Source organism: Artibeus jamaicensis, unplaced genomic scaffold (genome assembly GCF_021234435.1).
Source record: "Artibeus jamaicensis isolate MK-2021 breed Jamaican fruit bat unplaced genomic scaffold, CSHL_Jam_final contig_519, whole genome shotgun sequence".
Taxonomy (NCBI): Eukaryota; Metazoa; Chordata; class Mammalia; order Chiroptera; family Phyllostomidae; genus Artibeus; species Artibeus jamaicensis.
Genome location: NW_026521871.1, coordinates 12877865 through 12892143, shown reverse-complemented (window position 1 = coordinate 12892143; position 14279 = coordinate 12877865). Strand labels below are relative to the sequence as shown.

Genomic DNA, 14279 nt, shown 5'->3' with positions numbered 1-14279 from the left:
ATCCTATTTAGTAGTCTGTTTAACTATACTACAGTCTGTTTAACAACAGACTAAAATAAGTCTATTCTTAAGCAGGAATCATTTAATTATGCTTTACCCAAGATGGACTAAAGTGAAAATCTATGAAGCTATACATTCCTTTTAAGTTTTCCAGAGGGCTGAAAAGAAAACAATCTAAAGGTTTTATGTGAGGGATGGGAGGGTTATTACAGATAATATTCTATTTCTCAATAACAGGGTGTAGGACTTCCAAACTGTAGTTTTAAAAAAAAGGGAGCAGACATTAATACAGCAAGTCAGGAAGTTTATTTCTTAATCCATACTGGAAAATGAGTTTTTATTTATTTTTATTTTTATTTTTATAGAGATAGAGGAAGGGAGAAACATTGATAGGTTGATTCCTATGTGCACCCTGACCAGGGACTGAACCTGCAACCTAGGTATATGCCCTGACTAGGCACTGAACCTGCAGCCTTTTGGTGTATGGTATGGTGCTCCACTAAAATGTACCCAGGGCAAAAATCAGGAAAGTTAAAAAAAGAAAAAGTAAGAAGACAAATATGTAGACCAAGTATGTCAATAAATACAAGGTAATTTAACAGTTAGGAGCTCCCAAGTAGGGTTGAAAATCAGGCTACCTCATGTTCTCAAATGACATCCAGTGGTTGAAAACAGGACAAAGATACTAGGCAAATGCAAGCAGAAAGGAGGGGTAATAGTGAAAAAAATTATATTTAGTATCAGAAAGCATTGAATGTGGCAAAGAGGAACATTTCATAGCTGCCAAGATGTCACTGTTGTAAATCGTGCACTGAATAAGATGTGAAATGCATAAAGCAAAGAATGTTATTGATAAAAGTTTGGCAAGGCTACACTTTTTGTTTCAAAAGTAAAAATTCAGTTTATTCATTTGTTTACAACACAGTACACAAGAGGCAAAATGTTTCACATCATGGATTTCACTTCCAGCTCCTTGGAAGGTTCATTTCTTTGGCTAAAAGGAGATACTAGATGGGAAAGCCAAGCGATGCTGGGGTAACTGAAGTAAGGTCTGGACAGGAGCAATGCTAACTAACATCATCCTCACAGAGATAGGCACAGGGTCTGTTAGGCACAAAATGATTTTCTAGAATCGTTAGCTGGAAGCACAGTAGCACCACTCCAGGCTTCAGTCATCCCTATCACAAAGGTATGGCAGCACTTTCTGGTAGTCACCCTTGGTGTCTTGCTGGATGTAATACTACAGGGACTTGCCATACTTCTTGAATTCGGACCTGATTCTCAACGTGTCCACTGTAGGAGATCATGATTCTGGTCAAGATCTTATCGAATGTCCCCTTGCCCTTCGTAGAGTCATACAGTCTGTCACAAAATATGGGCTTGTTCTGGATGCCCTGGACCAGGTTCAGGAAAGCATTTTCCAGGTCTCTCTTGACTTCCTTCTTGATGCTCTCCAACATGTTATAAGGACTGTAGTTCTCGTACCTTTCAAATACTATCTGGAGGTGACATGCTCCACTCAGTCGTGATGCTGATCCACTTGGGAACATCAGTTCTTTTCCTGTTTACTCCAGCATCATGGAGATCCCAGGCATCTTGGTAAATCAGTTCATGATCAATGACAGAGCCATCTTTGGCCCTTTTACCCTTCCCAAGGACAACCATTAACTTGCAGAAGTCACCAGATGTGTCGGAAACAATGTCCTTCTCCATGTCAGTCTTGTACATTTTCTTGTAAACTGTTAATTTCCTGTAGCTCCTGGTTGGTCTGAGCAGATGATCTCAATGAGAGTCTTCATTAGTCCCCAGCCCCTACATGGGGGTCCTCAGCTTGGAAACATCATACTGTGCAGGTGTTTTTAATAGGCCCAAAATCACTGTTTCCAGGTAGCTGGACAAAGCTGACAGCAGCACAGATGCAGTTCCTTTTCAGTCCTTCTCTGGCAGGCGAAGGCAGTATCCTGTCTCTGTTCATTGCTGCAGTCACTCAGAATGTTGATAATGGTGAGCTCAACCACACCTTTGGTCTTGATGGCCATTTCAATGTTCAAAGCATCCTGGTTAGCATCAAAGCTGGTATAGGCTTTGACTGACCTCTATCGTATGCATTTGGGGGTGTAGAGTGATCACCCTCCAAGTTGAGCTTGCACAGAATTTCATGAACAGTAGACATTTTGAAAGAAGCTGGGCCAGGTGCTAAGAGCTGTGAATGTCCCCACATGCAGGGTCAAGCTACACTCTTTTGATAGGAGACCAATACTTCTCAGATTTTGATAGATCAAGTGGACAGGTGATTGATAGGAATACTTTTGCACTTGTTCCCAGCACTTGGAACATTCCCTCAGGTGCATGACTTGTTTTCTCCATTCGTTCAGGTCTCTACCCAAATGTCAATATAATGAAGAATTTCCTGCTATCCTATCAAGATAAAGTGGTATGCCCCATCATTCTATATCCATTTAGCTTGCTCTATTTTTCATAACATGTATTTATTTGTTAATTGTCCTCCACAGATGAAGCTCCATGGGCTTGTTTTACTCACTGCTATTTGCACAGTGCCTACAAGAGTATGTGACACATCATAGGTGTACAACAAATATTTACTGAATGAATGATACAAAGCTACACTGTCCAGTGTGGTGCCACTAGTCACATGTGCCTATTTACATTTAATTGAAACTAAAAAATTGAGTTCCTCAAACTAGTCACATTTCAAGGGCTCAAAAGCTATGTATGACTGGTGGTTACCATATTAAGACAGCACAGATACAGAACATTTCCATCATAAAATGTTATTGAGCACACCTTACACAAACTTGTATAATATTTAATAGTGATTGTGCATAATGGAATTCACCTCTATTGAATGCTCACATTATTGGCTATTCCAGTAATGGAACATGCACTGAGCCCCAAGGAAAAACAATTTTAGGAAAGAGGTCTTGCAGCTCATTCAGTAACAAAACTGCAATGTAGCTGGAGTGAGGAGACAGAATTTCCTTGGTTCTCTGAACACGTGGAAATTAAGAAACTTATTTAAGAAGTCAAAGCCAGAATTATTTAGAAACTAATGACGACAAGAATGTCATCTAAGTCTGAAATGTGGCCAAAGGTATATTGAGAAGAAAATTCAGTCTTAAAAATGTGTTTCATAATTAAATAAGAAAGTTGAAAAATTATCAAGTATTTAAGAAAAAAGAACCACAAAATAACAAAAAAAAATAGGATGAAAACTGAGTGAATATTTAAACAATAAAAATATATAAAATTGGAATAGTAAAGTATGCAGGAGATCTTTTCATTCTAAGAAAATATATGTAAATCTTTATACCAATAAGTTAGGAAACTTAAGTAAATCAGTGACTTTCCAGAAAGATGTTGATTTCTGAAATGTGCAAGAAATGGTGAATAGCTCAGGAAGACAAACAGTTGGCCAAAGATCTACCCCCAAGCGGGCATTAGGACTAGATGGTTTTATAGTTGAATTCTAACAAACCTTTCAAAATAAAAATAAGAGGTCTCAGAAACTAGGCCATGAGCATGGTAAGGGCAGGGAATAATAATTTATTCATCACTATATTCCCAGCTTCAGGAAAGTGACCGGAGAGGGAACATTTCATTAAAGTATTTTATGTGTGTATATATTTCCAAAGAAGATACATTTTTAATTATAAAAACAAAACATGTCTGGAGCAGAATTCACTTTTAGAGCCCCTTGAATACACAAGTGAAAATTGACTACTCAAGACTTATTTTGTAAAAACTATTTCCTAGGTGGGCAATACCCCTTATATAAACAACTAGTAAAATAAATAATATATAAGCATACATTTAAAACATGGAAAAACAGCTTGGTATCTTGATGTACAAGAAGACAAACTTCAGGAGACAAATATGTCCAACATAACTAAAAGGAGCTGGATTTTATATACAAATTGCTTAACTGGAAAAGGAATAAGTATTTAAGAAATGTTTTCAATGATGGAAAAATAAGTCTAAAAAAAACCAACATGTAAATACAAAGTCAAAATATCTATTAGTATACCCAAAGACATGCATATTACATGGAAATAAAATGTTCAATATGTAAAGAGGGAATTCAGTTGCTCAAGTACTAGATACAAGTTCATATTCTTTAAATTTAATCCCAGGATCTTGAATTGACTTTTTACAAAATAATTTACCAACTACTACTTAAAAGTTATTAACAATGACAAGTAGTATCACTGAACATATTCTTTCATTTATTTCTCCTGTTGCTTTGATCACTACAGTAGAATATAAAACTTCCAATCCAATGCTATATGGTCCAGTATTCAAGCTAATTAGTACCTTAAAAAAATAAAGTTCTAGATATAAAGTTGGTGGTTTAAGGCTCAGTAAACAGCAACCAAAGTCTTGGATTTTTTCTCACAAAAAGATCAAGACAGCCAAAGTTTCTTTTGTGAGCTTGCTTCATATTTGTTCTGTCCCATTATTTTTCTAGTAATAAAAAAACCCAAAGAGATACAAGGCTGGTGAATAGCCTCCAGCCATCATTATAAGTTTGTTTTTGTTTAAGCCAAACACCTTTGAATATAGGTCTTCAGTTCTGGCAGTGTATTATAATAAATTCTCAGAAATTCACATTTTCTTCAAAAAATTTCAGTTGGCGAGCTTTCACACTGTAAGTTGCATACTTTTCACCCATGTGCTCCCGCAAACGTACCTATTTGGAAAACAAAAAGAAAAGTATGTAGTAGAAAGAAGATTTATGTAATCTTAGAATAGCTGTCCTAAGCATGATACCAAAGGTAGAAATCATATGGGTAAATACTAATAGTATACTTACATAAGAATTTGAACTTCAAGATATTAAAATGTAGTTTTAAGAAATTAAAGAGCAAACAAATGAGAAAATATTTTTAACATACATGTGAAGGAATACCATTAATATATAAAGAGCTCTTAGAATCAATAAAATACTAGAACATCAGAATTTATAAAACAAAAGCACACATAATTCAGCAAAGGTATTTACAGAATAATATAAATAACCAATTAACAGAAAATTCAATTTGACGAAATCAAGAAAATTTACTATGTGATACTATGTTAAAAGAAATGCCTGAAATTAACAGATGAGCTCAAGAGATGTTATGGATCTCCTCATACAATGTACTAAGGACATAATATCAGTTCTGAGGTGCTCCTGTCAAAAATGCATAATCTGTTATCTACATGAGGTCAGACAAATCAAAACTAAGAGGCATTTTATAAAGCACATGGTCTATACTCTTTAAAAATGTCAAGATCTGCCCTGGCTAGGTGGCTTCGTTGGAGCATTGTCCCACAAACCAGAAGTTTGTGGGTTTGATTCCCAATTAGCACATAACTAGGTTGCAAGGTTCAATCCCTGGCCCGGAGGTGGTTGATGTTTCTCACATTGATGTTTCTATCTCTCTTCCTCTCTAAAGGCAATAAACACATCCTCAGGTCATAAAAAGTCATGGTCAAAAAAAGTCAAGGTCATAAAAAACAAAGACTAAGCAACTGTTTCAGATTAAAGGAGATAACAGCGAATTGGTTCCACATGTGGCATGACAGCATGCGGAGATCTGCAGACCCCTCAGTGAAACAAGAAATTTATTTTTAAGACCGACCATTTACCCTGACTGTGTTGGGCATCGTCCTGCAGATCAAAAGGCCGTGGATTCGATTCCTAGTCAGGGGACATGCTGGGTTGCTGGCTGGGCCCCGGGTTGGGGGCAGGCATACAAGAGGCAGACAATTCTCTCCCTCTCTTTCACCCTCCCTTCCCTTCTCTAAAAATAAATAAATGAAGTCTTCTTAAAAAAGAAAAAGATTAAAAACCAACCATTTAAAGTCTATGGAAATGGTCCTGTGGGCATACAGCAAATAAAGCCACTTTTTTTCCAAGAAAATTGCCCCAGACCAAAAAGTGAAGATTCCATGCTGGGTGAAGCATACTTTGAAGACCAGGGAATCCAGCCCCTTCACCCACCTGAGCTTTTAAAGTGAGGGTATCTATTGGAAACAAGCCTGGTAACTGCCCTCACACACCAGCTTCAGAGGTTTGCTCAGAGATTTTGTCTGGGGAATCTTTTCCTAAATGAACTGACTTCATTTGTAACAGATGACGCAAAAATTCAAGCCTAAAAGTACTCTCAAAAACAACAACAAAAAGCACAGGTAGTGCTGAATGGCAACTGGGAGATGAGTACATTCACTGGATACCTCGGTTAAATGGTAGGCTACTTTAACAGAAAGAAACAAGAAGTTGGGAGGAGCCTTCCTGGGGTCGGAACAAATCTCAAACATCCCTTCAAAAGAACCTGAATTTGATCAGATCAGTCTGTAGCACAATGTCTCCCCCAGAGCATTGTTGAAAAAGGCTGAGCAATCAGCTGGTAACTAAGAAAACTTAACAGCTGGATGAGGTCAGAGAAAGGGAATGTATCAAGAAAGCTCTCCCAAACCCAGTCCTGGCTGGCGCAGCTCAGTGGATTGAGTGCGGGCCTGTGAACCAAAAGATGCGGTTCGATTCCTAGTCAGGACACATGGCTGGGTTGCAGGCCAGTTCCCAGCAGGGGACACACAAGAGGCAAACATACATTGATATTTCTCCCCATCTCTCCTTCCCCTCTAAAAATAAATAAATAAATTCTTAAAAAAGAAAAGAAAGAAAGCTCTCCCAAACCCACTGCCATTCCAAGGTTCCTGTGGACATGCCCAAGGCTGCACCTACTGAGGGGCAACATCAGAGGCTTCATGGTGGGGGAAGGGGAAAATATATTGCACTAAAATAACCCAGCCAATCACTAAACAAACAAGTAACAATAACAACCCTCACTCCCAGGGAGGCAGGTATTCAGAGTTGTAAAAACATATCTCAAATTTCCAGTTTTCAATAAAAAGTTGAGACATGCAAAGAAACAAGACAGCACCATACACACACTGGGGGGAAAAGTAGGCCAAGGGAAACTGCCTGTGAAAACGACCAGATGCTGGATTCAACAGAAAAAGACAACAAAGTAGCTATTATAAACATGTTCACAAAAACTTAAGAAAACACGATTATAGAAGTAAAGAAAGACATGATGACAATGTCCTGTCAGATAAAGATTACTGATGAAGAGAAAGTATAATAAGAACCAAATGGAAATTCTGCAGTTAAAAAGTGCAATAACAAATAAAAGATTCACCAGAGGGGCTCAAAAGTATATTTGAACTGATGAAGAAGAATAAGCAAACTTAGAAATAGACCAATAGAGATTATATAATGCAAAGAACAGACTGAAGAAAATGCAGAAAATAAACAGCCCCAGAGAAATGTGTGACACCATTTTAAGCACACCAACACGTGTGATGGGAGTTCCACAGGGAGAGGAGAGACACGCGCAGAAAAACATTTAAAAGGGTGATCACTGAAAATCTAAACTTACTGAAAATACATTAAATCCCCAGGAAGCTCGTGAACTCCAAGCAGGATCAGCTCAAAGAGACCCCCACACACACATATTAAAGCAAAAGAGCAAAAGGCCCAAGACAAGGAGAAAATCTTGAAAACAGAGGAAAATGACATCACTTCCAAGGGAACCCAAATAACAGTCACGGCTGACTTATCACAGACAATGAAGGTCAGAAGGCAGTGGGACAACATTCGAAATGCTCAGAGAAAAAACTGTTAACCAACAATCAAATATCCAGTAAAGCTATCTTGCCAAAATGAAGGCGAAACACATTTCCAGATAAACAAAAACGTAATTTGTGGCTAGCAGCCCCTCCTTACGAGCACTACTAGCAGTTCATCAAGCTGAAAGCAAGACACCCCAGGCAGTAATTCAAATTACATGAAAAGACAAACAGCACCGATGAAGGTAATTATGTAAATAAAAAACCATATACATGTAGTGTAGCTCAGTGGATTGAGTGCGGGCCTGCGAACCAGAGTATCGCAGTTCGATTCCCAGTCAGGGCACATTCCTGGGTTGCAGGCCAGTTCCCAGCAGGGGACCCACAAGAGGCAACCATACATTGATATTTCTCTCCCTCTCTCCTTCCCTTCCCCTCTAAAGACAAATAAATAAAATCTTAAAAAAAAAAACATATACATGTACAAGGTCAGCCCAGAAGGTACCCAGCCATGTAATATGAAAAACAGACATTTATTGAAGAAGATAACAAGATACAAGAAACATTGTACATAGGACAATGATGCCTCAGGCTCCTTCAAAGCAGGCACCTTGGGACCTCACACAGTTCTCCCAATCTCCATCAGCTGCCCCATCACATTTTCCTGAATCTCACTGACATTCTGAAATCTCTTCCTTTTCAAAGGTGATTTTCATTTTGGGAAAAGCCAGAAGTCACAGGGTGCCAAATCTGGACTGTAGTGGGGCTGAGTCACCTGGATGATTTGATGTTTTGCCAAAAAACTCTATACATGAGATTTTATGCATGAGTGGGCATATTTTCATGATGAAGCTGCCAATCACCAGCTGCCCACAGCTGCTGCCTTCTGAATCATCCACATAGTTTCTGTGGAGGAATGTTCAAACTTAATGCAAAATTGATACAGATTCATTGTTCTACTCACTCGGCCATTTTGAAGGTAGACAACCAGAGAGTACCCATGATCACTCAAAGGTGTCTACTGCCCCCACTGACTAGTACAGTGAAGTCATCATTGTTCACACATGCACATTCCAGTCCACTCTCCTTGGCTGCCAGGTTACATTGATGTCACACAAACCATTCATATATTGCTTCTCTGTTTTTCCCTAAACTGATTTTAAAAGCAACTGTACACTGTAAGATGTGTAGAAGATGGCAGAGGAGAAAGTAATAGGAATACATCTCAAATAGCAAAAATTGTACTAGCAGAATTTACTTGATGTAACTATTTTTGAACTCTGGAGAGTCTCTGAAAGGCTTACAGCATTCAGGGGAAGGTGTGATGGTGATTAATTTCAGCTCTTAGTACCCTCCACCCTGATAGCAGGAAGCTGTGCAGTGTTCCCGGAGCACTTTGCACACAGCCTGTAGGAGCCAGGCAATTAGAACTCTGTCCTCCAAGTACCGGGGATCAGTATACAGATAGCTGTTTGCTGCTCCTCTTCATAGAGGTGCAGACAGAAAGGCAGGCAACAAACCTGTGGTATAGTTACACAATGGAATACTGCACAGCAGAAAGAAAGAGGGAACTCCTACCTTTTGCAACAGCATGGGTGGAACTGGAGAGCATTATGCTAGGTGAAATAAGCGAGACAGCAAAAGACAAATACCATATGATGTCTCCTAAAACAGGAAACCTACTGAACAAAACAAACAAAAGAACACAACAGAACCACAGGCATGGAAACAAGGAACAAACTGACAGGAACCAGAGGGGAGGATGGGACGGGGAATAAGGGAAGGAAGAAGGAGAAGGGCATAGTTAAAGAGCAAGTATCAATGACCCATGGACCTGGACAACAGGGTAGGGATTGACTGAGGGAGTGGGGAGGATGGACAGGGCAGGGGAGAGCAATGGGGTAAAATGGAAACAATTGTAATTAAGCAACAACAATTAAAAGGTTTTTTTAAAGAGCAAAGAAAAATCCACGGGGAACCAACAGTGAAGTAAAGAAGCTGGGGTTCAAGTCAATGATTTGGAACATAAGGAAGGAATAAACAATCAACCAGAACAGAATGAAGAAACAAGAATTCAAAAAAACAAGGAAAGAATAAGAAGGCTCTGGAACATCTCCAAAAGTGCCAACATCTGAATCATAGGGATGCCAGAAGAAGAGGAAGTGCAAGAAATTGAAAGCTTATTTGAAAAAATAATGAAAGAAAATTTCCCTAATTTGGTGAAGGAAATACACATAAAAGTCCAGGAAGCACAGAGTCCCAAAAACTTGTACCAAAGAGGACCACACAAAGACACATCATAATTAAAATGCCAAAGGTTAAAGATAGAGAGAAAATCTTAGAAGCAACAAGAGAAAGGCAGTTACCTACAAAGGAGTTCCCATAAGACTATCAGCTGATTTCTCAAGAAACTCTGCAGGCAAGAAGTATTCAAAGTGATGAAAAGCAAGGACCTACAACCTAGATTACTCTATCCAGCAAAGCTATCATTTAGAATTGAAGAGCAGATAAAGTGCTTCCCAGACAAGGTAAAGCTAAAGGAGTTCATCATCACCAAGCCCTTATTATATGAAATGTTAAAAGGACTTAAGAAAAGGAAGAAAGTCAAAACTATGAACATTAAAATGACAACTCACAAACTAACAACAATTGAATTTAAAAAAACAAAAACAAAAACAGACCAGGCAAACAGCTAGAACAAGAACAGAATCATAGATATGGAGATCATTTAGAAGGTTATCAGTGGAGAGGGGGGAGGGCAAGGATACAGGGATTAAGAAGCATAATTAGTACAAAATAGACAGGGGGATGTTCAGAAAAGTATAGGAAATGGAGAAGCCAAAGAACTTACATGCATGACCTCATGGACATGAGCTAAGGGAGCAGACTAGTGGAATGAAGGGGGTACTGGGTAGAGGGGACAAAGGAGAGTAAAAATCAAGACAACCATAATATAATCAATGAAATATACTTAAAAAAAAATAAGTACACATTTGGCCTTCTGTATTCCCAGGGCCCTCTGCATTCTTAGAATCAACCATAAGAGAATCAAAAACAGTATTTTCGATCCTCAGTTGGGAATCCATGGATGTGGAGGGCCAACTGTATGCATTGTTCTATGCCATTTTATATAAGGGACTTGAGCATCCTCAGATTTTAGTATCTGTGAGGGGTCCTGGAACTGGTCCTCTGTAGAAACTAAGAGGCAACTATACTTAAGTTTAGTGGGAGTCAAAAGGTCCATATGAATTTTTGTACCTGTGCTTGTGTTGTGGGGGAGAGGTTCAGTGTCCCTAACCTTATTGTTCAAGGGCCAACTGTAGTTCTAACAGACACACACAGAACACTCTATCCAACAACAGGGTACACATTCTTCTCAAGTGCACATAGGACATTTTCCAGGAGAGACCATATATGTTAGGTCACAAATTAAGTCTAAATAGATTAAAAAGGAAGATATCATACAAAGTATCTTCTCCAACCAGAACAGAATGAAGTGAGAAATCAGTAACGGAAGAAAACTGAAAAATTCAAACTTATGGAAACAAAACGACACATTCAAATAATCAACACATCGAAAAGAAATCACGGGGAAAACTAGAAAACATTTAGAGATATATACAAATGACAACACAATATATCAAAACTAAGAGATGCAGCAAAAACAGTGCTAAGCGGGTAATTTTTAAACCAGTAAATACATGTTAAAGAAGGAAAAGAATCACAAGTCAAGAACCTAACATTACAACTCAAGAAGTAAAAAACAAAGACAAAACTAAACCCAAAAGGAAGCAACAATTAAAATTAGATCTCAGGTAAATAAAATAAAAAATAGAAAAATAGAGAAAAATCAATAAAACTAAAAGTTCTTTAAAAAGATTAACAAAATTGACAAAACTAAGAAAAAGACTCAAATTAGTCCTTCCTCAGTAGGACCCCAAGAACACCAAAATCCATGGCCCATATAAAATGACGTAGTATTTGCATATAACCTATACACATCTGCCTGTATATTTTAATCATCTCTAGATTACTTATAATACTTAATACAAAGTAAATGCTATGTAAAGCGTTATTATACTATATTGTTTAGGGAATGATGACAAGAAAAATGTCTGTACATAGTACATATCAGCAGTAACGTGACCTCTTTTTTAATATTATATCTGACATTAGTTGCATCTGTGGATGCAGAACCTATGGATACAGAGTGTCAACTATACTAAAATCTGAGATTGAAGTGGGACATTACTGCCACAGAAATAAAAGGATTTTAAAAGAGTACTGTGAACAATTGTATGCTAACAAATTTTATAACCTAGATGAAATGAGGAGATTCTTAGAAACACAGACCCTACCAAGAATAGATTATGAATAAAAAAATCTGAATACACCCATAACCAGTAAGAAGACTGACAGGGCCAGGCCCTGGATCTTTGCTGGTAAATTCTGTCAAACATTTGGAGGGGAGCTCATGCCAATCCTTCTCAAACTTTTCAGGGTTAAGAAGCAAGAAGCATTTCCTGGCTCATTTACTGGCAGGGGCCAGCACTGCCCTGGCAGGGAGGGCAGACAGGGACACTGTAGGAAAAGAAAAATAACAGACAAATATCCCTTAAACCCAAGGATGCAAAAATCTTCCAACAAAATACTCCATGACTGGGGTATCCACGAGGAATAATTTGTCTTATGTTTTTTCATGTAGTGTCCTTGCTGGGTGGGTTTTGGTTTAGGGTTGCTCTGGTCTTATGGGGCAAGTTGGGAAATGTCCCATCTTTTTCTATTTTCTGGAAGAATTTATATAGGATTTGTGTAATTTTTTTCCTTAGATGGTTGGAAAAATTCACCAGCAAAGCCATCCAGGCCTTTCTGGTCTTTATGCTTAGACTTTGCATCAATGCTTAGAGCATCAAATTCACAGAGGCAGAAATTAGAATGGTAGTTGCCAGAGGCTAGCTCAAGGAGGAAATGGGGAGTTAATTCTTTAATGGGTACAGTTTCACTAGTAGCTAAGTGAAATAAGCCTGTCAATAAAAGACAAATACCAAATCATCTCACTTATAACTGGAATCTAATGAACTAAATAAACTATTGAGCAAGATAAAATCAGAGGCATGGAAACATGGAACAGACAGCTGTCGGAGGAGAGGGGGAGGTGGGCACTGGTTGAAAGGTGATGGGATTAAATAAAACACGTATGTGTGACCCACAGACATGAACAATGGTGTGGGGATTGCCTGTAGGAGTGAGGGGGGCGGGCTAAGAAGACAGGAGCAAAGGGGGAAATACTGGACAACTATAATAGCATAAAAAAAGTTTTAAAAGATTAAAAAATAAAAGCCATTTTGAAAAAGATAAATAAAAATAATGGGTACAGAATTTCAGTTTTGCAAAATGAAAGTTCTGGAGATGGATGATGGTAATATATTTGTACAACAATGTGAATGTATTTAATGTCACTAAACCAAATGGTTAAAACAGTAAATTAAAAGTTGAATGTATTTTACTACAATTAAAAAAACAATTTGTGTATTATATATTGTTAAGTCTACAACCTATAAAATGTAATATATTTGCTAATAACAGCATAAAGAAGCTAAGTGGGAGCAAAGATGTATTAGACTTAAGGAAATGACTCCAGATAGTAACTTGAATCCATAGGAATAAATGAGGAGATCTGGGAATAATAAATAAAAAGGTTATTGTAACAATAGCTACAAATATATACCTTCTTTCTTCTCTTGACTTCAGGAGACATATAGTTACATAAAGTAATAATTATAACAAGGTAATGTTGGATTTGTAATATATAGGTGTGATATGCATAATATCACAATAAAGGGGAAGGAAAGGAGTAACATTTTTATATCTCAGTAGAATTAAGTCAGTATAAAGCTGATTCTGATCATTTAAGATGTATATGATAAGCATTAGAGCATCCACTAAGCACTAAAAAATACCTAGTGAAAAAAATCTTAACAGCAATTAAAATGCTACATTAGAAAATATTCACATAAAGGGAAAAAAGCAATAAAGAAGGAATACAGGAAAAAAAGACATGAGACAAACAAAACCATTCAAAGATATCCCCCAAAAACCTAAAGACCAACATTTCTTATGAATACAGACACAAAAATCCTCAACAGAATACTAGAAACAATAAATAAAAAGCAGTATATGCAATGACCATGCACAATATCTCTGGAATGAAAGGCTGGTTTAATATCCAAAAACCAATTAATGTAACACACCATAGAATAAAAAACAAAAACCACGTGATTATCTAAATAGAGAGAACGTATTTGACAAACCCAACACCTTTTCATAATAAAGAACACTCAACAAACCAGGAATAGAAAGGACATTCTTCAGCCTGATAAAGGGCATCCATGAAACCCACAGTTAACATCATACTGAATGGTGAAAGATAGGATGCCTTCCTTCTAAGATCAGGAACAAGACAAGGATGTCTGCTCTCACCACTTCTATTCAACTTTGTACTAGGGGTTTTGGCCATGGCACTTACACAAGAAAAAAAGTTAAAGGCATCCAGATTAGAAGTAAAAGTAACTCTATTTGCTGATAACATTATCTTATGTTTAGAAATCTAAGGTCATATATCTTCACACCAAAAAAAAAAAAAA

The 14279-nt window shown here is 37.6% G+C and overlaps 1 protein-coding gene and 1 pseudogene across 4 annotated transcripts in view; both read right to left on the bottom strand.

Annotated features, from left to right (window-relative positions):
• Window positions 1-1159: 1159 nt before the first annotated feature.
• NEK4 (NIMA related kinase 4) overlaps window positions 1160-14279 on the bottom strand; it is a 50778-nt gene continuing 37658 nt past the window's right edge. For 3 of the 4 annotated variants that reach the window (XM_053669367.1, XM_037134683.2, XM_037134684.2), the window contains exon 15: window positions 2814-4708. In XM_053669367.1, the coding sequence (XP_053525342.1) occupies window positions 4616-4708 (93 nt within the window). In that variant the 3' untranslated portion in view covers window positions 2814-4615. Of the gene's footprint in view, window positions 2419-2813; window positions 4709-14279 lie in introns of those variants that run through there. The other variant, XM_053669366.1, reaches the window with a different exon arrangement.
• On the bottom strand, window positions 1169-2221 carry LOC119041418 (annexin A2-like; annotated as a pseudogene).